The sequence below is a fragment of the Ochotona curzoniae genome, unplaced genomic scaffold (assembly GCF_017591425.1).
Source record: "Ochotona curzoniae isolate NIBS_2020 unplaced genomic scaffold, NIBS_Ocur_1.0 contig_2210, whole genome shotgun sequence".
Classification (NCBI taxonomy): Eukaryota; Metazoa; Chordata; class Mammalia; order Lagomorpha; family Ochotonidae; genus Ochotona; species Ochotona curzoniae.
In genome coordinates this window covers 23,248,053-23,271,005 of record NW_024465369.1, presented here as the reverse complement: position 1 = coordinate 23,271,005, position 22,953 = coordinate 23,248,053, and the positions used below count along the sequence as shown (strand labels likewise).

General features: G+C 39.1%; 1 protein-coding gene across 1 annotated transcript in view; it reads left to right on the top strand.

Moving 5' to 3' along the window:
* PLA2R1 (phospholipase A2 receptor 1) overlaps positions 1–22,953 on the top strand; it is a 103,367-nt gene that overhangs the window by 45,171 nt on the left and 35,243 nt on the right. Inside the window, exons 11-12 of the mRNA XM_040971996.1 lie at positions 10,492–10,658; positions 22,340–22,542. Of these exons, the coding sequence (XP_040827930.1) occupies positions 10,492–10,658; positions 22,340–22,542 (370 nt within the window). The remainder of the gene's footprint in view (positions 1–10,491; positions 10,659–22,339; positions 22,543–22,953) is intronic.

Here is a 22,953-nt window from a genome sequence, read left to right as displayed (position 1 = left end):
GAAAGCCCACTGCTAAAAAAAAATGCAGGGCTATGAGTTCCAGTTCACCTAAACTTGACCTTTCCAGTTACAGTGTATCAGACAGACGAGCACAATAAATGGCTAAGTGCACAGTTGCATTATAAGTGCCAAACTTGTTTAGGCTAAAGCAAGACATCTACTAAGAGTTCAAGTACTTATTGTTCTATAAAACTTTGGGGACATCATGCAAATGACAGTAAACGTGGGGGGAAAATGAGTTTCATTTCCCTAAAACTCAATACAAGAGTATGTTGTGAAAATAGAGATGACCTTGAAGTTCAATGGTTTGAACTACTCAAATCCACTTACATATGAATTTTTGTTTTGTGAAATCTGTGGCAACCTAAAAAAATTCAGATGAAATACATAACTAGAAATATTGAAAAAAAATTAAGTGAAACATGTCATGACCATACAAACTATATGGAAATAATAGTCTCTTTTATCATTTACTATTACAATGGATGGAAATCTATTCTAAAAGGTTAAAAATTGATCAAAATTTACACACACACAGCATGGTACAATTTATAATCGAAAATAATGTAAACAAACAAAAAGATGTAGTTGTAAAGCATAACTGCATAAAAGCAACTATACCACAAATCTTACTTACTGTACCACTATCCCATAATTTCTTAGCCACCTCTGTTACTATTGTGTTAAAGTTATACACAGAAGTTCCACTGATAGGCTGCCAGCACTTCTACTTTTGCATTGTTCAAGGGTCACCAGTAATCCAAACTTGCTCTTTGATAGATGAAATTCAGTAGCTGATACTCTATTGTGATTAAACACTACAGCAAAATTATAGTGTAGGTAAGCTTCTTTTTACCTCAACCTCAGCCTCCTCCACGCACCTGTAAATCTTGTTGGACAGCTGCCAGGTCAGTACCCAAGCCCCTAGGATTCAGAGCGAGCAGCAACATGTCCTCTCTCCTTGTCGCTCTACACACATGTATTTCAGAATTCTAAGGACTTGGTGGGAAAACTGGAATTAATGAATGTTTATTTTGGTGCAAAACACTCTTAAAATTCATGCATACTTTTTTATAACACACTTTCCATATACATTTTGTAGCCTCCCTTTTCCATTAAAGCAATGCTGAAATCCAAAGTAGTGACTCCAAAACAGGACTTGAGGGTGGAAGAAAGGAATAATCCCACTCTTGAGTTTTATTTATATTTAGTTTATCATCTATCCTGCTGTGTGAGTGACGGGACATGTTGGGACACTCTCCAATAGCAACTTTTCTCTGAGAAGGTCTGGAAGCAGGTGGAAGGTCTCCTCAGATGTGGGAGTGTCCACTCGCTGCCTTGGTAATCATCTTCTTCCATTACCGATTTCCTGTTTGAGTCCAGGCACTCCTGTCACTCTTCAATACCCAAGCTTGTAAGTGCTAATTGATTTTCCACTCTTCTGCACAACTGAGTGGCAGGTTTGATGGGCACAATTAGAACCACCTGCTACAGAGTACTTACTTCTTTTGTTATTGGGCAACTGCTCCTGGTCTCGGATTTTTAACTCTTTGTGGCTTAAATGTGGGATGAAAAGCAAGAATTGCTTGCCAGCTCTTGGAAAACTCTTTGAGATCTAACCCCTTTATTTCCAGACACAGCAGGAACGCAAATGTTGAGTTCTCAAGATAGCATGGATAAGTGTCTAAATGAAAGTATATCTTATTTTTTAATCAATCACCCCATACATTATTGAGTACAGAATGATATAAATGATATCCAATGTGGTGAATTTTATTCAAAATGATGAAAAATCCTATAAATTTGTCTTATCTAAAAGTACGCCATTTTTAAGCATTTTTACAGATGTGCCACTTTCCTAGAATTGTCAGAAATACTTTTCAAATTCATTTATCATGGTAAAATATGTGGAACATGAAATTCACAATTTTACCCATCTTTAGATAACAGTAGCATTAGATGCTTTATACTGTACCTAACACCAGAACCTATCTCTGTGACTTTTTATTTTCTCAAACTGAAACTCTGCACATAAAAAAAAAAAAAATAGCAGTCTATTTTATTAATTCCACTCCAACCCTGGCCACCACTACTGTGTAGAACGTGTTACTGTTCTAAATGCCCCATGTTAGTGGATTTATTCAGTATTTATCTTTCTAGCGTATGGTTTCTTTCATATAATGTCTTCAAGACTTATCCACGAAGACTATATTACACTTTACTTTTAAACAAGTATATTTTTATTGGAAAGGCCAATTTACAAAGAGAATGAGATACAGAGAGAAAGATCTTTCGTCTGCTGGTTCACTCCCCAACTAGCAGCAATGGCGAGAGCTCAGCTGATCTGAACCCAGGAGCAAGGAGCTTCTTCTGGGTCTCCCATGCAAGTGCAGGGTTCTAGAGTTTTTGGCCATCCTTTACTGCTTTCCCAGGCCAAAAGCAGGGAAATGGATGGGAAGTGGAGCAGCCAGGGCACAAACTGGCACCTATATAGGATCCTAACACTTGAAAAAGGAGCATAAGCCAACTGAGTCATTTCACCAGGCCTAGAATTTCCTTTCTTTTAGAATCTGGTTAAGAATCCACTGTCTGGGCCTGGTGCAACAGCTCATGGCTAAATCTTCAACTTGCGCATGCCAGGATCCCATGTGGATGACAGGATCTCATATGGGAAAGGAGTTGAAGATGGCCCAAGGCCTTGGGAACCTGTACCCACATGGGAGACCCAGAAGAAGCTCCTGGTCTTGGTTTTGGATCAGATCAGCTCCAGCCATTGTGGCCAGCACTTGGGGAGTGAACCAGTGGGTGGAGGACCTTTCTGTCTCTCCTTTTCTGTGTAAATCCAGTTTTCCAAGAAAAATAAATAACTCTTTTTTAAAAAAGAATTCATTTTCTGTATATACCACTTTTTGTTTTTGTTTTAAAGATTTATTTATTTATTTTTATTGCAAATTCAGAAATACAGAGAGGAGGAGAGACAGAAATATCTTCTGTCCAATGATTCATTCCCCCAAGTGATTATAACAGCCAGTGCTATGCCGATCCGAAGCCAGGAGCCAGTTCCTCCTCCAGGTCTCCCACGCGGGTGCAGGGTCCCAAGGCTTTGGGCATTATATGAAATGTCAACTGCTTTCCCAGGCAGGCCACAAGCAGAGAGCTGGATGGGAAGTGGAGCTGCCGGGATTAGAACCGGCGCCCATATGGGATCCTGGCGTGCACAAAACGAGGACTTTAGCCACTAGGCTACTGCGCTGAGCCCTATACCACTTTTTAAAATTAATTTATCCATTGATGGTCATTTAGATTGCTTCTACCTTTTGACTTTTATGTGTAATACTACTACTACTAACACGAGTGCATGGATATCCTTTTTGTCTCTGCTTTCAATTATTTTGGCTAATTGCCCAAAAGTAGATTTGCTGCATCATATGATAATTCTATTTTTGCTTTTGGAGGAACTAACATATTGTTTTCCATATTGGTTACACCACTGTTACATCCCCACCAGCTGTACACAAAGATTTCAGTTCATCACATTTTGTCCAATAGTTGTATTTTCTGGTTGTTGTTTGGTTTTAATATGAACCATCTTACCAGGCAAGGCAGCACTTCACTGTAGCCTTTTATTATTTTAATATCCTAATGATTGATGATGTTGGGCATCTTTTCATCTGCTTATTGGCCATCTGTGTGTCTTCAGAGAAATGTCTACTCAATCCTTTGCCCATTTTTTAGTCAGTGTTGCTGTTTTCCTTTTGTTGTTGTTGAGTTCTAAAATTTTATCCATATATTAAGACACAAGTATATTCTGGATACTAATCCCTAATCAGATCCATGAATTGCTAGTGTTTTCTTCCATGTTGTAGATTGCCTTTGCACCATGTGGGTCCTGTCCCTTGTTTTTGTTAAAGATTTATTCATTTTTATTCGAAAGACAGATTTACAGAGGGAAGGAGAGACAAAGGGAGAAGATCCTCCATCAGCTGGTTCACTCCACAAACGACCGTAACAGCCAGAGCCCAGCTGATCCGAGGCTGGAAGACAGGAATCTCCTCCGGGTCTCCCATGTGAGTGCAGGATCCCAAGGACTTGGGTCATCCTCCACTGCTTTCCCGGGCTATACATGGAGAGAGGTATCAGAAGTGGAGCTGCCAGGACATGAACCATGGCCCAAATGGGATGCTGGCGCCACAGAGTGGATGATTAGCCTGTTGTGTCATGACATCGGCCCCAGTAGTGTTTAGTTTAGACTTATTTCAGAATAGTTCTTAAGTTCAAAACACAAAAATTGTGAGGCAGTGTGAACAGTTCCTGTCTGCCTCACATTCTTCTTCCCAGATTGTTAACATATTAGTGTGATACATTTGTCACAATCTACAACCACAGCTAGCTTCCCCATGACTAACATCTTGTAGACACAATGTCACAACTAGTGAACCATTTCCAGCTTCCCCTTTTTTGAAAGTGTCACTTAATGCACACACGTTTTTACATTTTGACTAAGTACTGCTTATCCATTCTTTTTATATTATTATTATCAAGCAGTTTCTGTCAGACTTGAGCACTTCTTAGACCCTTAATCATAAATATCATATTACAGCTTATGGGATTAGCCAAACCTTTTCATTACCCAACAGTTCAAAGACTGTTTCAAAGTTCTTATTAATGTATAAACATTGTTTATAGTCGTGAAATAAAGTCTGATATTTCAACATATGTATATATTACATACTGGTCAAATCAGAGAAATTACCATCACCATTAAAAAACAATGTATTTATTTACTTGTAAGGCACAGCTACAGAAAGAGAGGAAGAGGTAGACTGTCCATTCCCTGGTCCACTCCCCAAATGGCTGCCATGGCTGGAGCCAGGTTGGTCCCAAGCCAGGAGCTTCTTTTATGTCTGCCATGTGGGTTCAGGGAAACAAGTACATGAGCCCACCTTCTGCTGCTTTCCAAGACCCATTCACAGGGAGCTAGATGAGAAGTGGAGTCACCAGCACTCAAATGACCACCCTATAGGATGCTGGTGTCCCAAGCAGCAGCCTTACCCACTACACCAGAACACCTGTCCTAGCATTTCAATCTCCTCATTGTTACTTTTTGTTTGGTTCCCTATCTTCTGGTTTGTCATACAATATAAAGTGTCTTGCCACTATGCTGTAAAAGACCAGAAATTATTCCTCCTATCTAACTGTATTGTCATTTTTAAAAAATTTTTTATTAACAGGCAAATAATATACTTTAATGTGATACAGTGCAGTATTTAACACATATATGCAGTATAAAGTGTTCAGTACATTTCCCTATCTTTTCTTTATGCTTGGACTCTTATCTAAGGCAGCTCCCCTTATCTAATTCTTTACACAGTGTGTAAGAATTGTTGTGAACTGTAGTATTCCATTATATGATGTAGAACATTGAACTTATTACTTATGTCTGGCTGTGTTTCAGTACATGTTATTGAATTTCCTTATATATGCATCATCCCTTTCAACTTCTAGTAATCCCTATTCTCACATTTAGATCTTTAATAAATCTTGAACTCATTTGTGTGCAGGGTACAATGGGGGGCCAATCTCATTGTTGTTACAAATGAAAATTTGTAATGGGCCTGATGTAACAGCCTAGTAGCTAAATCCTCACCTTTCATGCACTGGGATATCATATGGGCACTGGTTCAAGTCCCAGATGTTCCACTTCCCTTCCAGCTCCCTGCTTGTGGCCTAGGAATGCAGTAGAGGATGTCCCAAAGCCTTGGGACCCTAAATCCACATGGGAGACCCAGAAGAAACTCCTGGCTCCTGGCTTCAAATCAGATCAGCTCCAGACATTGCAGCCACTTGGGGAGTGAACCAGAAGATGGAAGATCTTTCTGTCTCTCCTTCTCTCTGTATATATGTCTTTCCCATAAAAGCAAATAAATATTTTTTTTAAATGGATATCTGTAACAACACCATTTGCTGAAAGACTGCACCTTCCCCATTTAGTTGCCTTACATCTTGGTTGGAAATCATTTGGCTGAGTGGGAAGGTTTATGTCTAGGCTGGATTCTATTCCATTGGTCTCTATGTTAACCTTTGTCCTGGTACCACACTGTTTTGAATACTGCAACTTTGTGACAAGTTTTGAAATCAAGAAATGTTAGATTTTCAACTTTGTTCTTTCTTTCCACAATTGATTTGGATAGTATCAGTGCCCTGAAATTCCACATGCATTTTATCATGAATTTTTCTACTTTTACAAAAAGTATCATTGGGAATTGACAGGTACTGCATTGAATAGCTCAGTCATTTTGAGTACTATGGACATCTTACTGATATTAAGTCTTTTAAGCCATAAGCATAAGATTTTCCATTTATCTATGTGCTCTTTATTTCATTAACACTTTGCAGTTTTTAGTTTTTCACCTCAATGATTAAGCGTATTCCCAACGACTTCATTCTTTATATTGCTTTTATTAAAAGATTTAATTCTCTTTTTAGGTTGTTCATTGTTTAAGTATATAAATACAATTTTCTATGTGTTGATTTTTTATCCTGTAGCTTTCATGAATGCCTGTATTGGTCTGACCCTGGGCATGTGGGCATATGTTTGTATGTATGTGTGTGTATGCGTGAGGCAGTTAACTCTCTCTTTTTAAATGTATTTTATCTTCTTTAAAATGATACTATAAAAATCCTCACTGATGCAAAATCATGAAAGCTGGAAGAAGAGAAACTGAAAACATAAAAGTATTCCTTTGGCCACTCTCTCTTCTTTTTCCAATTTATCCCCATCCTCTCCTGAAAGAAACTGTCACTCGGTTTAGAATTTGCTCTTCCAGGTTGACTTCTTATGTCTATATTAAGCATATTTTCTAACTCTGTAAATAATTTCAGGATGCCACCAGCAACTTGTGTCAATAGTGACTATAAAGCATGTCTCCCATTTTAAAACAACTGGTATTGTTTCATTCCTTATTTAATATAAAGAGAGAGAGGGCGCAGGCACAGGGCACATCATTAAGAGGCCATTTGGGACAAACACACATTCGATAGCAAAGCACTCTTTGAACTCTGGCTCAGCTTCTGATTCCAGCTTCCTGAAAATGCACATCCTGGGAGGCAGCAGGTGCAGGCTAGAGCACTGGGTCCCTGTCACTCACACGAAAAACCCCGGCTCAAGCCCATGCTCCTGGATTCAGCCCAGCTCAGCCTTACATGCTACGGCCATTTAGGAAGTGAGCTTGTGGGTGAGACAAGGGGTGTGTGTGTGTGTGTGTGTGTGTGTGTGTGTGTGTGTGCATGTGTGTGTGCATGTATTTCCCCTTATAGCTTTTCCTTTCAAACAAATAAAACTCCTTTGGGAAAAGAAGTATCATTTTTATAGTGGTTGAGAAACAAAGTCACTTACTTGAAAACAGTCCCCAAATTGCTAACAACTAGACTTTCTGAAGAAACACCAGGATCTCCAACCTCCTCATTATACTTAAAGATTGCCAGCATTTTTTCATTGGAGTTGTTCTCTAGCAAAGCTACTTCTAATCTATTACTTTTTGGATCCCTTGTTTCATTTAAAGCAACACAAGTAGTCATGATCATATAACTGTCGGCTAAGTAGTGTATTGCTCATAGACAGAAATCCTCCTCTTTTCTGTAACTTACATCTCTAATTAAATTGGTTTAAAAAAACTCAACACAATGTTCATTTATATATGAAGCATAAAATGCCTCTTTAAAGTGTGCATTTTTGAAATGTAAAATGCTTAGTTTGAAATTTAAAAATTGTCATCACATGCTCCAAATTTACGTTACTATTTTTAAATTGCATTCTTAAACTAAAATGTGAAATTTAAACTAAAAATCATTCTTGATTTCTTAAAATTTTAAAGGATTTCATTGGGAACTTGGTTTATTTCTAATTCTAAGAATATATTCTTGTAAAGCTTCACTTTGTACGTAGACACACATAAGTACAATATTTACCGTAAAAACAAAAGTAAGGTTTATTTTACTTAACCCAGGATACTTAACATACTATTCTGTTTCTAACAATAATATAAAAACATGTATTTTTAATGGTCGTTTCCATTTCCTGAAATCAAAATATTTGAATTAAGCAATTCATGAACTAAGACAATAATAACCATTATTATGAAATTCTGGAATGTTCTCCTATGATTAATTTTAAAACATCGAGCCAGAAAAGCCTTTGAAAGGTCTTTTTCTCTATTATCGTCAGAGTTTTCATAACCCTTTCCGTGTCTAAAACCAAATCATGAATTGTAGTGAGTATAAACTATCCTGGTTTTTTTCTACTTGTTAGAAACACTCAAGAGATTGTATATTAGTACCTAGACTTCCTTTCGTTTTTCTTATTTTTTTTTTTTTTATCATTTGAAAGGCAAAGAAACAAAGAAAGCAATTGATAGATGTCTCATCTTGTAATTCACTTCCCAAGCACTCCTAAGAGCCAGGGCTGGGCCAAGCTGACTCCAGGAGCAATGGGCAGGATTCCCAGTCCCTGGAGTCACAACATTACCTCCAGCCTCCCAGGGGTACACATTTGCAGGAAGCTGGAATCAACAGCAGGGCAGGGATTAAAATCAGGCCACTCCAATGTAAGATATAGTGGCATTTTAACCACTGCATCAAACGTATAACTCCACACTTAATTCTTTTAGAATATATTGTTTTGAAGAAAGATAAGTTGCTAAACTTCCTTGCTAGCAAGTACCATCATCTAAACTGGACCAAGAGAAGTAGAGAGTTTGATATGATGGTTTTAAGACGAGTATTATATGTAATTATATAAAAATCATAATTACAAATAAAAAAACCAGAAGGTTTCCTTTGTTTTAAGCAAGAATAAGTAAATCTGTTCCCAGTGAATTAAATAAATGTACAACCAACACAGGACACAAACAAGATATTGTTATGAATAATATCAGGCGAAGTTCATAGACAGTGTCATTTCCCATCCTTGATCAATACATTCCATAATGAAATGTAAATAGAAGATGCACTTAGAATAATGAGTAGTGTCTTACCTGTGGCTCAGGAACTTGCTGGCTTTTCATACCACAACAACTAACCCTGCCATGCTGCCTTAGCAGAAATCAGGAAAGCAAATCATGCATTATGGGAGAATGAACCAGAAAAAGTATCTAAAAATAGCATCTATACAATTTAGTTAATACTCATCTACCTTACTTTATAAATACATTTATATAAGGCCTTGCCAGTAAATCCAGCTTTAAAGAAAGTTCCTCATTTCAATTATATACCATCTTGATCACTTATGTGGAGAAAACATTGACAAAAGCATGATGAATATTCTTACTCACTGGAAAGATACGCATCTTGCATGCCTCACAATGTTAAATGTTACCACTGACAACCAGAAGGCACCCAAACATTTTAACTTTTTTGTATTTTATCTTTCTCCTTTCCTCCCTTACATCCTTTGAGATCCCATCTGAAATGACCCCTTTGCTTTTGCTTCCCATAGGAAGTTAAGAAAAGATGGTAATTAAAAAAAAAATAAAGTCCCAAATTGAGTTTGAAAAGTCTGACGTGCTTTCTCCTTTGTTTTCATGGGTGATTCCACCAGGTTTTTCATTTGCCATTAACTCGTAAAGTCTGACCAAACATCATCACTATTTAAATGTATCTCTTCTAACTTCATATAGTTTGAAATTTGATTTCTCAAGACAGTTTTAGATTTAGCTTAAAAGCCTGGTACTAGTTAAAATTTAATACTCTGGCTTTTCCTACTAAAATGCATGTGGAAATATTCATATACGTTTTCTGGATTCTGCCTTTGATTCAGGGGAATCAGAAATTGCCAAACACTGACCACAAATGAATTCAGTTGCTTGGAGGCAAATACTAGCATGTAAACTATTTTGGGTTAGTTCCTAAGGTTTAACTTTATATTCAGTGAAAATGTATATTTGAACAAAATTGAACAAGCCAAAGATGCCATGTGCCTGTTAACAGACTGACTGGGAGTCACAAAACTGCAAGTCTAGTCCTTGCTTCATTCTTACCAGGGAAGGATGCAGGGTGGTAAACGGATCTCTTCCTCGGTCCAGGTTCATTCAGGACAGCAGGATATCCTTGCTCTCCCTCCTGCACGTCCCACATCATGTATATTCTGGCAGGTGTGTGGTGTATGGTCTGAGTCCAGAACAGTCCACCTCCTACTCCAAGAAATGTTTTCCTAGCTGTGTAGACCTGACCACCTACACAGGAAACTGGAGCTGAAAAAAACATTAAGCCAAAATTTGAGTCAAATTCTCTGTACTGTTGTATTTCTGGGAATTGTACTAGCATTTGGCATTTATTAGTAATGTTCAGAGTCTTGGGGTATTTTTTTCTGCATGCTTTAGCAAATTAATGACAAATTCTAATCCCAGTACCATTCTGTGCACTTCATTAGGTTTCAATGATTTTTTTTTATTGCCCAGAAAATCCATGTGACCATTTCCTTTTTCCGTTTCTAAGGTTTGAACAGGCTTTTATTACCAGTTTGATCAGCAATGTGGCAAACAAGGACAGTTATTTTTGGATAGCTCTTCAGGACCAAAATGACACAGGGGAATACAGCTGGAAGAGAGCAGGGCAGAAGCCTGAGCCGGTGCAATACACACACTGGAATGCGCATCAGCCCCGTGAGTAGGGTGGTCCAAGAGGCTGCCTCCTTTATACTTATGCCCCACTTCTCTGTACCCCAAATTTCTTCCAGCCCTTTTGCCACCTTTCTTTGACTTCCTCAATGTGTTCTTAAGGCCTAAACTAATCTAAATGACCATCACAATGTCTTAGAGTAAATTTATGACCACTCATTTTCTTAACACTTTTTTTATTATCATGTAATACTTGCACATTTTGTGGGATGTGGTTTTTTCAAAACATTTACATACTACAGACTAACTGGATCAGGAACCATGCATTTCCAATTCCTTGTCATTTGTGTTTGGAACCTGCCAGGCCCTTTGTTCCAGTTCTTTTCACAGGATATAGTGTGGTGTTGATAGTTCCTCCTCTGGGCTGGGGAACACTGGAACCCATTAGCTCTACCTAGCTAAGCTGGTAGGTCAGCTTTTCTAGTTCAGTTTTATTATATCTTCATCTTACTTGAAAGAAAGAGAGACAGAAATTTTCTACCTGCTTCTTCATTCCCCAGACATCCACAATAGCCAGGACTGGACCAGGGCAAAGCCAAAAGTTGGCAGCAATGCAATTTCATGAGCCATCCCTGCTGCCGCCAGACGCACACATCAGCAGGAAACTGAATGGAAGTGGTGTATCCAGTACTCAAATCAGGCACTCTAATATGGGATGCAGGCACCCCAACGTACTTTGTAATGGCTGCACCAAACACTCTCCCCTGGCTAGTCCTTTCAAAAAATATAATCCGTGTGAATCATGTGGCATAGTCAAGCTATAAATTAGTTGCTCAAAATCACACCTGCTGTCATTAACTGGAAATTCAGTTTCTTCCTCCCAAAGCTTCTCCCCTGTTCTCACTGTCCAAGAATTATGGGGTTTATTCATTCTAGAATAGTCTCAGTGCAGTGAACAGTTCCATTGCTGATATCATCATATCTAATCAGCTCACAGTCACAGCCACATGGTGCAGGGTGGGAAGTTGATGAGATAATTTTTTGTTGGGTTACCTTTTCTGTGATGCCATAGGCACCTTACCCAAGATTCCAGCGATAAGAGCTCTGTTGAATCACCCTTCTGTGCTTAGCTCTGGGTCTCTGCTGATACTCTGCCAGGAAAGCTCAGAGTTTCAGCCAAAACTCACACTTTCTGTAAGGAGCAAGCCTTTGTTCCTTGTGCTAAGCTTACGTGGACAACCTAGGCCAATCAGGGTCAGTTCCTGTTTGGATGTCATGGATCCTTTCTTGCCCATGGCTTTGGATCAAGGCTATGTCAATGGACAGAAGGCAATTGCTTACCTGTGACTTTGTGTTTAGAAAAAATGAGTTGAGCCTCAGTTTCTTTCCTCCCAGGAGGTCTTAAGTTCCTTGGCACATATTAGTCTATCTCATTCTTTGAGCTCCGTACAACAAAGAAAGTATTTGCTAAGATATACGGGCAGAAGTATCTAAAGGACACCCTCAATAATATAACAGAGGTCATGCAAGTCTTCTTTTCAGAGTTCCTAAGATTCTAGTTCAAGGTGATTTGCTATTTTGTCAACTTAGATGATGGCTGGCAAAATGTCACTGTTTTTTTTTTTTAATTAAGCAATGAGGTGATGAATATATGAAGAAGACCATATGTCTCTGTTTGCCTCAAAGAGTTCCGGTTGGGTTTCTTTTTGCATGTTTTTGTTTGTTTTGTGTCCAAGAGTAAATCCTAGATTCTATTTTACTCTAAAATTTCCTGATTTGGCTGGCACATTCTGTGGATACTTAGAGAACATTAAGTATCGAGGTCCTCCATGATATTCACCTCTTCACATCACCATTGCCAACACTTTCCCTTCTCGGCAGTCACCATTAGCAACTGTCTAGTGTGACCCTAGTGTTTGTGCAGTTACATCCACACATACACATAGGACTTTAAAATTCATTTGAGACTGCATATGCATATTGTCTCACTTAACAATCCAAATTAAATATAAATCAACATTTTAAAAGATCTTTTCATTTCTATTTGAAAGGCAGATTTACAGAGAAAGACGGGGAGAGAAATATCTTCCATCAACTGCTTTACCCCTCAAATGGCTGCAACCACCAGAGATGGGCTGATTCAAAGGCAGGAGTCAGGAGCTTCTCCTGTGTCTCCAACATAGGTGCAGGAGCCCAAGGACTTTTGCCATCTTTTGTTGCTGTTCCAATGCATTAGCAAGGATCTGGGTTGGAAGTGGAGTAGCTGAACTCAAACTAGCACTGCAGGTGGAGGATTAGTCTGTTGAACAGGCCCAATATTTATCCACATTTTTTGAAAGATACATTGTATTTATTTGAAAGACAGAGTTACAGAGGAAGGACAAAGCGAGAGAGGAGTCTTCCATCCCCCATCTTCAATGTCTCTCCCCAAATGGGTGCACAATGACCATGGGTGGGCCAGGCTAAAACCAGGAGCTTCTTCTGGATCTCCCATGTGCGTACAGGGGCCCAAGTACTTGAGTTATCCTCCTCTGCTTTCCCAGGTAAGCAGGGAGCTGGATCCAAAGTAGAGCAGTCAGATCTTGAGCTGATGCCCATGTGGAATGCCAGCACCCAATATGGTAAAGGCTTAACCAGTCACATCGCTGACCCCTTTAACCAACATTTTAAACAGCTACAGTGAATTTCATAGAATACATAATTTATTATTTGTTTTGCCATGGTCCCAACTGATAGATTTGGGGTTAGATTCATTTTCTTTTCTGCTACTAAATTGGCACAACAAAAATCCTTATATTCATGGATTTATTTGCAGGTAGGTATGCAGAACAGTAGCCTGAAAGTAGAAATATCCCTAAAGCATTATCAGCTTACATCCTTATCTAACAAAACCTGAGAGTGCCAGTTTTCCCACATTTTTGTCTATATTGAACATGATGATTTTCTGCATTTTCATCAGGACATACACATTGAGTACTTCATGATTATCAAGTCAGATTCAAGTTGAAATCCCAACTGTGTGAGTTTAAACAAACTACTTACTCTCTCTATATGTATTTCTTCTTCTCTTATTGCAAAGAAAGAGTAGGCAGCATTTTGCCTATAGCAACCAGTAATGCCGTTGCTAGCCTAGTAGGATTCCTCACCTATGTTCTTTGTAATACATACCCTGTGCTGTGCCACCTGTGGAGCACTCTGGGAAACTACAGCACCTTAAAGGAGCGCTGCATTGTTGCCTACAACCAAATATTTCCTCATCACTCAGGAACCAGTTTTATGTACTTAAAAAGGTCTTTAGACCTCCAGAAGTTAAAAGAAAGAGAGATCAAGGAGGGTCAAGTTAACATTTGTTCTGTGGACTCCGTAGTTGAAAAGCTTGGACTTTTTGAAGGCTTCTACTCCCAGGTCATCATGGAAGAGGCTTAGAAGTTGCCACATCATTCTAACAAGAGGTTAAAAGAAAAAGCAGAACAAGCTGAGAAATCAACAAGCTGAGATCCATCAGAGAAGCAAGGTCATAGGGCAAACCACTGCCTCAATCTTAGAGAGACAGAGGGCAGAATCAGAAAATCACAACCTACAGGAGCAGAAATGTCTCCAGCAGCCAGGGTACACAAGGACAGTCTGCACTGCCATCGGTGAGTTCCTGGAGACTCAGTGTGGTAGAGTGTGAGAGTCAAAACACCAGGTGGAATAAGAATCCCACTGCCGTGGCTCTGCCTTCAGAAGCTCTACCAGTTTCTCACAGTAAATACCATAGAAAAACCCTCTAATGCTTCCAGCAGAGAACTAGGGGAAGGGTCCACTGTGAAATATAGTTGAGCATTCTGTTCTCAAAAGAGTCTCACCATTTGGGGTTTCAGCAGAGATGAACCTGTCTTAAGGAAGGGAAACACTCAGTTCTAACTCTGCCATGCTGTCCCATTCAGTGGAGAGGGTCAGAGGCCAGGGTGACAGATGCTCAAGACCTGCCCCAGAAGGGTAGACCACTCACCTCCCCTGCACCCTACCACCTGAGACCAGCCCCAGAAGGGCAGACCACTCACCTCCCCTGCACTCTACCACCTGAAACCTGCCCCAGAATGGCAAACCACTCACTTCCGCTACCCCTTGCAAGTGTTTAGTAAGGACTTGTGGACTACTGGTTTTTTCTTCCCAGACCCTTCTATGTGGTTCTTAAAGGACTTTAGGTATTTACTTGAAATGCACACAAAGAGAAACAGAAGAATAGAAAGAGAGCTTCCATCCACCAGTTCATTTCCCCAAATGCATTCAACTGTCAGGGTTAGGCCAGGACAAATCTAGGAGCTGAGAATTCAGTATGGGTCTCCCAAATGGGTAACATGGATCCAACCATTTGAGCCATCATCCACTGACTCCTAGGTTGCACTTTAGCAGGAAGCTAGATCAGGGAGTAGAGTGAGGACTGAATCCAGGCACTTCTACATGGGGTGCAGGTATTCCAAGTAGTGACTTAACTGCTATACCTGCCATTCATGTTCACCTTCCAACTAAATATTAAGTGGCATGCTAAATGCACAAAATTCACTGTTTGAAGAACAAACAGCAGAGCCACTGTTGGATATGACAGGCATGTGTAAACTCTCATGGAATCATCTTTTTTAAAAACTATGATTAATATATTCAAAGGCTTAATGAAAAAGTAGACAATTGAAGAAATGTAAGCAGAAATACGACACAAGAAATAAACATAAGCAATATGCAGAAGCAGAAATATGGAGATTCTAATAAAAATCCAAGAGTACCCCTGAAGATCCAAAAATAACAATGGCAGAAGTGAAGAATGCTTTTGTGGGGCCTGTGGTAAGCTAGACACAACTGAAAGAAGAACCTCTATGTCTGAGGATGTATTAACAGAAACGTCTGAAACTTAAAGGTAAATAAAACAGGGACTGAAACAAACAGAATGGAAAAATCCAAGAACTGAGACAACCAAAGTTGTAAAAACATGTAATGACAATACGAGAAGGAGAAGAAAAATGGGATTCACCCATAACTTCCTGGAAATGCTCCAGATGAGAAGGGGCTGGCATGAAATACTCCAAGTATTGAGAAAAGTGTAGCATCAACCTAGAATTGTACTACACTCTATGACATTAACCTTGAAAAGTGTGTCTTGTGGAGAGAAGAGGAGGCAGGAATGAGGATTGTACCAGACAAACAAAAATTGAGGGAATGCGTTGCTGGTAGATGTGCCTTATTAGAAATGCTACAAGATATTCTTCATAGAAGGCATGTGATATAGAAACTGACAGTTATATAAAGAGCATCAGAGAACAAATACGTAAAGCAAAATCTTTCATTTTTAAATAATGTATTCATGTATCTGTACACACATTACACATTTGCTTTTCTGTATAAATGAAATGAATGACAGGAATGATATGAGGGATGAGTGGCTGAGTGGGACTGTGGATGGCTGTGTTGTTTTGATATGTCCATGAGTTTTAACAAACGCACCACTGTAGCGTGGGATGTCTGTGCTGAGGAAGACTGGGCAGGAGGTGGTATTAGATACTCTGTACTTTCACACAAATTTGCTGTTAACCTAAAACCACTCTAAAATTTTTAGCTTATCCATTTTGTTTAAAACATTGAACTTGTTAATGATGCATGCAAGGTGAAGCAACGACAAATTCAATTTCCTATGTATAAGCATCAGTTTGAAAAGTCTGTATAGAAACTGGAGACTTCACATAGCTTTAAACAACAAACATTACAATTCACTCGAGAACAATCTGCTTTTCTTACAAGTCTGTGAATGTTATTAAAATGCAGAATGTAGGAAAGTTCTGTGTCACACTATACTGCATAAAAATAAAAAGCTCAGGTATGATTTCTGTAGAGTCTGGAATTTGGTTAGGAATGTCTATACTTGTCAAAATAAATTAATACATTTGGCATAGACAAAATCCTTGGATTTTACTGTAACTTCCTTGGGGCATATTTAGATGTCTAAAATCAGGAACTGAAGCAGAGCTCCTTGTCATTCATAAGTCTCTGCTGTAATTTATTGGAGTGGCACCACTTTTCTTCTCTTTTCCCTGAAGCAAAAATAATGCCGTGATGCTCAGTTTGGCTGCTCATGCTGATTGACACTGAGTAAATTGTCTCTGAATAAGATGAAAATGTAAATCTTTTTTGAAGAAAATGGCAATATAAAAGCTCCCGTGTTTCCCTTTTTCTTTTAAATTGCAGCTTGCAGAAGCACCACCCTAAATCATATTTTCTTCCCTGCCTGTCATGGAAGAATCCATTAGCTTGGTCCCCATGTCAGAATCTTAATCTGGCGTAGGCTGACGTTTGAATTGACCTTTGAACAGGAAGCCTGCCTTATGTCACCTGTCCTTATGTCATCACTGCAAAAACTTTCAGTTTGTGGTGCAACAGCAATTCTGCCATTTTTTTTCAACTTCATATTATTTTGATCAAATATTTTAAGAAAGTACTGTGAACAAACACATCAGCAAGTATTGACAATTATCAGACCATGGTCATCTTATTTGGCTTATATTCCTGCCCTCTTCCTATATTTTTTTCAAATAGCAAATCCCAAACAATATAATCTTTCATCCAAAAGTATTTCAATATTAATTCTAAAAGGTGAATTTTTTAAATGCTTACAATTATCACATCTTAAATTAACTATAAATGTAAAGCATCAAATCTTTAATGCTTAAATTTTTAAGCATTTAACAAATATCATGCTATATACTTTTCCATATTGTTTGAATCAAGATGCAGATAAGGTTCCCATATTGCAACTGATTCAGCTATCTCCTAAAGTCCACTGTAATTGCTACCCTACCCTCATCTTTTATTTTTTTTCCTAAAATGTATTTGTTGATGCAAATGGCTCATATCAATAAATATTGCTAATTATTCCTAAAGTCTAGGTTTTATTGATTATGTTCCCATCACATTTTTTAATATATTACTTCACGCTTTTTATTTTCCACAAAATTGATACTTTAAAAAAACAGTCCAGGGCCTGATCCAATTCAGATTATAATTCTTTTAGAGGAAGATGTCTTAGGTAATTTTGTGTTCTGCCTGGAAGCACACGTCTGTTTTCTCTAGCCTGTAGTATTGGAGAGCAGCCTCTGATGCTCCTTGCCTGGGCCCACTGATGCATTTGGTGCTTCTTTATTCAGAGCTCTACAGCTTCATTTATATTTCTACAAATAAGCAATTTCCCTCAAATCGTGTTTTAGTTACCCTGTAGCATGATTTTTACTGGAAAAACAATAGAAAATATGAAGTCTTTCTTTTTGCTAGTTTTCAGAATTAATGCTCCCCCCACCCAGTTTCATTCTTTAACTGCAAATAATTAAAGCTTCAGTTTAACATTATAGGAATTAAGGATGTTAGATACTTTGGGTATATTTTAGCTCACTGCAGTTACTTTTTTTAATGCTAAAATTACCCCACCTTTTGATGGGGATCACTTCGAGGACTACTTCCTTGGTCCCTTTAAGGATACCAGTAGTGCTTGACTATGTTGGTGCCCTCGAGTGGGACAAACTGTGACAATGTTCTCTAGCTGTAGAGACTTGCACTCCATGGAGGACCCTCGGGTCCTTTGGTGGGAGGTGGCATCACTTCAGTATCATGTTTAGGGCATTCAGTGTTCCTTGTAGGTTTGTTATTGTTTCTATCTAAGGCATTTTGGAGTGTGTGTGTGTGTGTGTGTGTGTGTGTGTGTGTGTGTGTATGTGTGTAATACTTTCTGAGTTTTTATATGCATATCCTTTCTTTCACACCCAAATTTCTCCAAACACCCTGGAATTCTACTATTTCTGTTAAAAGGAGCAATAAAAGGGACTCTGGCCCTTGGTGTTTTAAGAAAAGTAAAACTTCAGATGAAACAGGAAAAAAAAACTATTTTGATCCATGTTAACTATTGCCACCAGTTAAAGGGAAGGAGAGTAAGTTAGCTTCACATATATGAAAACTAAAATGTGAGTTGTACTTAGATTAAAGATTTGATGTAAATGGACACTATTCTGTGGGAAAAGAAACAATTAAGTCCATACTTGTCATGACATTCAAAAATGTCACTCCCGGTCATATTAGAGCTCTGTATGTGTCTAAAAAGAAATATTTGGGATCTCCAGTTGATAGCCATCATTGTCTAAGACATTGTGACAAAAGTTCTAGATCTGATTCCTCTATAGAAGGTAGTTACTTCACTCCCGTGGGATGATTCCAGGACACATTTGTCCCAAAATGTTCCAATTCAGTGGGAATCTACCACTGGCAAGGAAAATCAGATTCCACTACAGCAAATCCTATTTGTTTTTAATCTTGTTTTTTTTTTTTAACTTGAGAATAAGCACAGAGAGATAGCAATAAAAACAGAGAGAGAGAATTCCCAACTGTTGGTTTGCTTCCCATATGCCCACAATATCCAGATCTGAATCCAGGAACTCAATCCAAGTCCCACACAACTATCAGGTTATCAACTACTTTGGCTCTCACTTCCCTCTCCCAGAACCTGCATTAATAGGAAACTGAAGTCAGGAGATAGGAAACAGGCACTGATTCTGGCACTCAGATGTGGGGCATAGGCATCTTAATCACTAGAGCATGCGCTCACTCAGATTTGTTTTCTCAGAAATATCCTACACATAGTGAGGGATAACAAGTCTTTAAAGTCAGCAAACAGAACTAGAACGGCCCATCCATTTTAAGGCTCGTTGGAATTCCGAGATGAGCCACTATCCAAACGGAGAAAAACCCAGTCCTGTTTCTGAGGAACTCTTGGACATTTCCTCATCTTTTCCTAATCATATAGGTGGCTACCATCCAAGAGAAAAATATGACAGATCTTCAAGGGAAATCAGTTATCACATGAGGGCAAGAGACATGACCAGGGGAATGACAGAGAGCCCCATGGAGAAGGAGGAGCATCATCTGAGGGAAGTTCATTCATTCACTAAAGTGTTGCTTTATTGAAAGTCCTTCTGCTCTGGGCTTTGATGTCATATCTCACAGAAATCTGACTGCAAATCCTGGCTCAAAGCCCGCTAACTGTGTGTCCCTGAGGAAGTCACCAAACCTTCATGCCTCAGTTGGTTCCTGTGCGAAACTCAGATACCAGTACCTGCCTTGAAGAGCCTATACTGTGAAACAGGGCAAAGATTATTACGAAGCACCTAGCAAAGGGCAAAGCAGACACACAGTGCTTCATGAATGCTCACCTTCCCTGCCTGAAGGGTTGTTTTTCTTTCTGTGGGAAAGCAGAAAAGGAAGAAGACAACAGGGGCTGGGGAAGGTAGATGTGAGATGTGGATGTGAGAGGGCTGTGGCAAGGAATGGGGCAAAAAATCATTTTCCAGAAGCACTGAGGGCCCTGTGTGGATTCCTCCACTCTGAGGCCGCAGGTGGACCGTAGTGTTTGGTTTGTGTTTAGGTATTTTGCCAGAAAGGTAAAAGGTGGAGGCTTGCCCAACTCAGCCCATTAGTAATGATTAGATAGCTTTGTCATTGAATGGAAGAGATTAACATGCTGAATTAAAATTTCTCAGTTGACAGAAAGTTTTCCCATTCAACTTTGAGGCAAACAGTGAAGAGGACTAGAGGTAAGATGGCAAGGAGAATTTGGTGAACTGTGAAATTTGCCACTGAGAAAAAGCTGATAGGTTTTCTTCTCCAATGGGCAGTGAGTTGTCAAATGCAAGAGCAATTTCCCTGGGAGGAAAACACATGGCCCTTGTGTTTGGCTCTGCAAGCTTCCCCATGACATAGGCTTATAAATTCAGTTTATATGTCTCTTAGCCTGGCCTTCCTTTATCACACCACTTTACTGCTTCTTTGGGGCTGGGATTGTAAAATTTGGGTCAAATGTTTCATTAAGTTAACCACGCTAGAATACCAATAACACTCTTGCAGCACTTTTCATCTTCCTAGTCATTCACAAACATCTCCTTCTTCACTAATGAAGATGAGTTGAATATCTATAGTGTCAAAAACCAAGGCTAGTTAATCACTGTCTGATGTGAGAAAGTGAAATAAACTGCAAGACCAATAAAAAAAAGCATATTACATCTTAAACTTGCTGATTCAAGCTTTTAAAAAAAATTGGGGAACATGCAGGCGGGCAGAACTCAGGCCACAAAGTCCTCATTCTTGTAATGAAAATGGCTGTAATAAGAATCATAGCAACTTCTTCAGGGTATTTCTTTAAGCTCTTTATGTCTTATAGAGTGCTTTTCTATACATCATTTCATTTGATCATCATGAAATGTATGTGAATAGGGAATTAGTAGCCCCATATTTTAGACAAGGCTTACTGTGATTCATTAACCTGCTCTACGTTCAATTTACTAGATATTTGAACTTGGCCTAGAACCCTGCAGAGTTCCCACCTGGGCTGTGCACTAGTAGGAGATCCAAATATGGCAGCTCAAAAAAAGGACAGGGGACTTGAGGGAGTACATGTTTTGCTTCCTCTTCCAAATGGAACATCTCCATGATCATAGGACACGTTGGACTTCCATGTGGATTTGCACAGTTTAATTCCATTTCACAGAGATGGCATCATTTCCTCTTTCGTTCATGACTAAGCTAGGTTGTGAGATGCATTCACATGTTCTATATAAGCTTGCAACACTCCATTCACAGCAAAAGCAACTGCATACTGCAAACTTCCCCCAGCCCTTACTCGCCTCCAACCTTCCATCTGTAGCAATAATTAGCTGTTCTGGACTAATGGAGCCATCTGATGGCCTTTGTACAGACCATCCTGCTCTTCCAAATCAGCCTTACTGATGGGCTTCCTTGTTGACGACTGGCGATTTGAGAGTTGTTTCTGATTTTGTTTACTTTGTCCTCTACAGACACTGGCTAGATGCATTGAAGAAGTATAATTTTTTGTTGTTGCCAAATGTTGGATTACCTAATGGAATAACCATCCTGGATTCAAGACATAAATGCATTCTTTTCTCCATATTTTTTTTCTGTTGTCTACAGAGGGCTGTTTCCTACTGTGCTTCACTGAAATTTGGAGTGTGTTTTTATACCATCTTATGAGTCACACAGATTTGACTGACAAACTTGAGGATCTTAACTCACTGACAAACTTGAGGATCTTAACTCAATTCATTAGTTATTTTTATGTAAAAATGTACTCAATGTTCCAAAACATACAAACAAACACAAAAGAATGGAATCTTCCCATTATTAAACAATCTATCACCTTCCCCAATATTTCAGATAAATTATAAAGATGCTGGGAAAAAAAACTGTACTTTTGCTTGTCTTTTAATTCTTCTCTGTCTCTCTTTCTCTCTCTCCCTTTCTCTCTCGTTTCCCCTCCCCACTGAATATTCCTCATTGAATGTGGCTGTCAGTGGATGAACACTCTGCACTTTTCATTGCTGGTTTTTCACAATGGGACTTGGAAGTCTAGCGTGGAGTTGTAGAGGAAGCTTTGGTTTGGTGTGGGGACAGCACCTGAATTTCCATCATTTGCCATCTGAGCATAAACAACATCCAAATTCCAGGGTCACAGACTCTTTTTATACATTTCCATCTTCTATCCTTTTCTCAGAAAATGAAGAGAAATGAGATAATCATACCAATAAGGCATCCCTTTTCATCTCCATTGTTCTTGCCTGGATGTTTCATTAAGAAATGACTATGAGTGAACTGCCTCTGAGTACAGTTGGCCAGCAGTTGGAGTGTTTGTGTTTTGTTTTCAGAATATAGTGGTGGTTGTGTGGCCATTCGAGGAAAGAATCCAGCTGGACACTGGGAAGTAAAGGACTGTAGACACTTTAAGGCCATGTCTCTGTGCAAGCAGCCAGTGAAAACTTGGAAGAAAAACAAACATGAAGAAAGATGGCCCTTTCACCCCTGCTTTATGGATTGGGAGTCACGGCCTGGTCTGGCCAGTTGCTTCAAGGTAACACTAGGGTTACTTAGGCATCCTCAACAGCACTAGTCTTATTTACTAACTGTTATATTCCAAGTTCCCTTATCCTAGCACCTTTTTTTGCAAAACAGTGTCTGGCACATAGTAGATGCTTAATTAATATTTGTTGCCTACTCAGTCCTTTCACTTCTTCCAAATAACGTGTGAGTCAAAAATTGGCATATCCCTGGTGATAGTAAAGGTCTCCCCATGGCTACTGATATCTGCTAAACAGAAACACCAAACACAAGTACAGCCCAATGTACTGCTTATCAAACCCTGGGGTGGTGCCTCTTAAATTCTTAACCAATTCCTTCAAAGATTCCTGTTTCTGCCTGAAGTTTTGGTTCCATCTCATCTGCCACAGTATGAGAGTAGTTACAGCTCTCACACAAGTCAGAC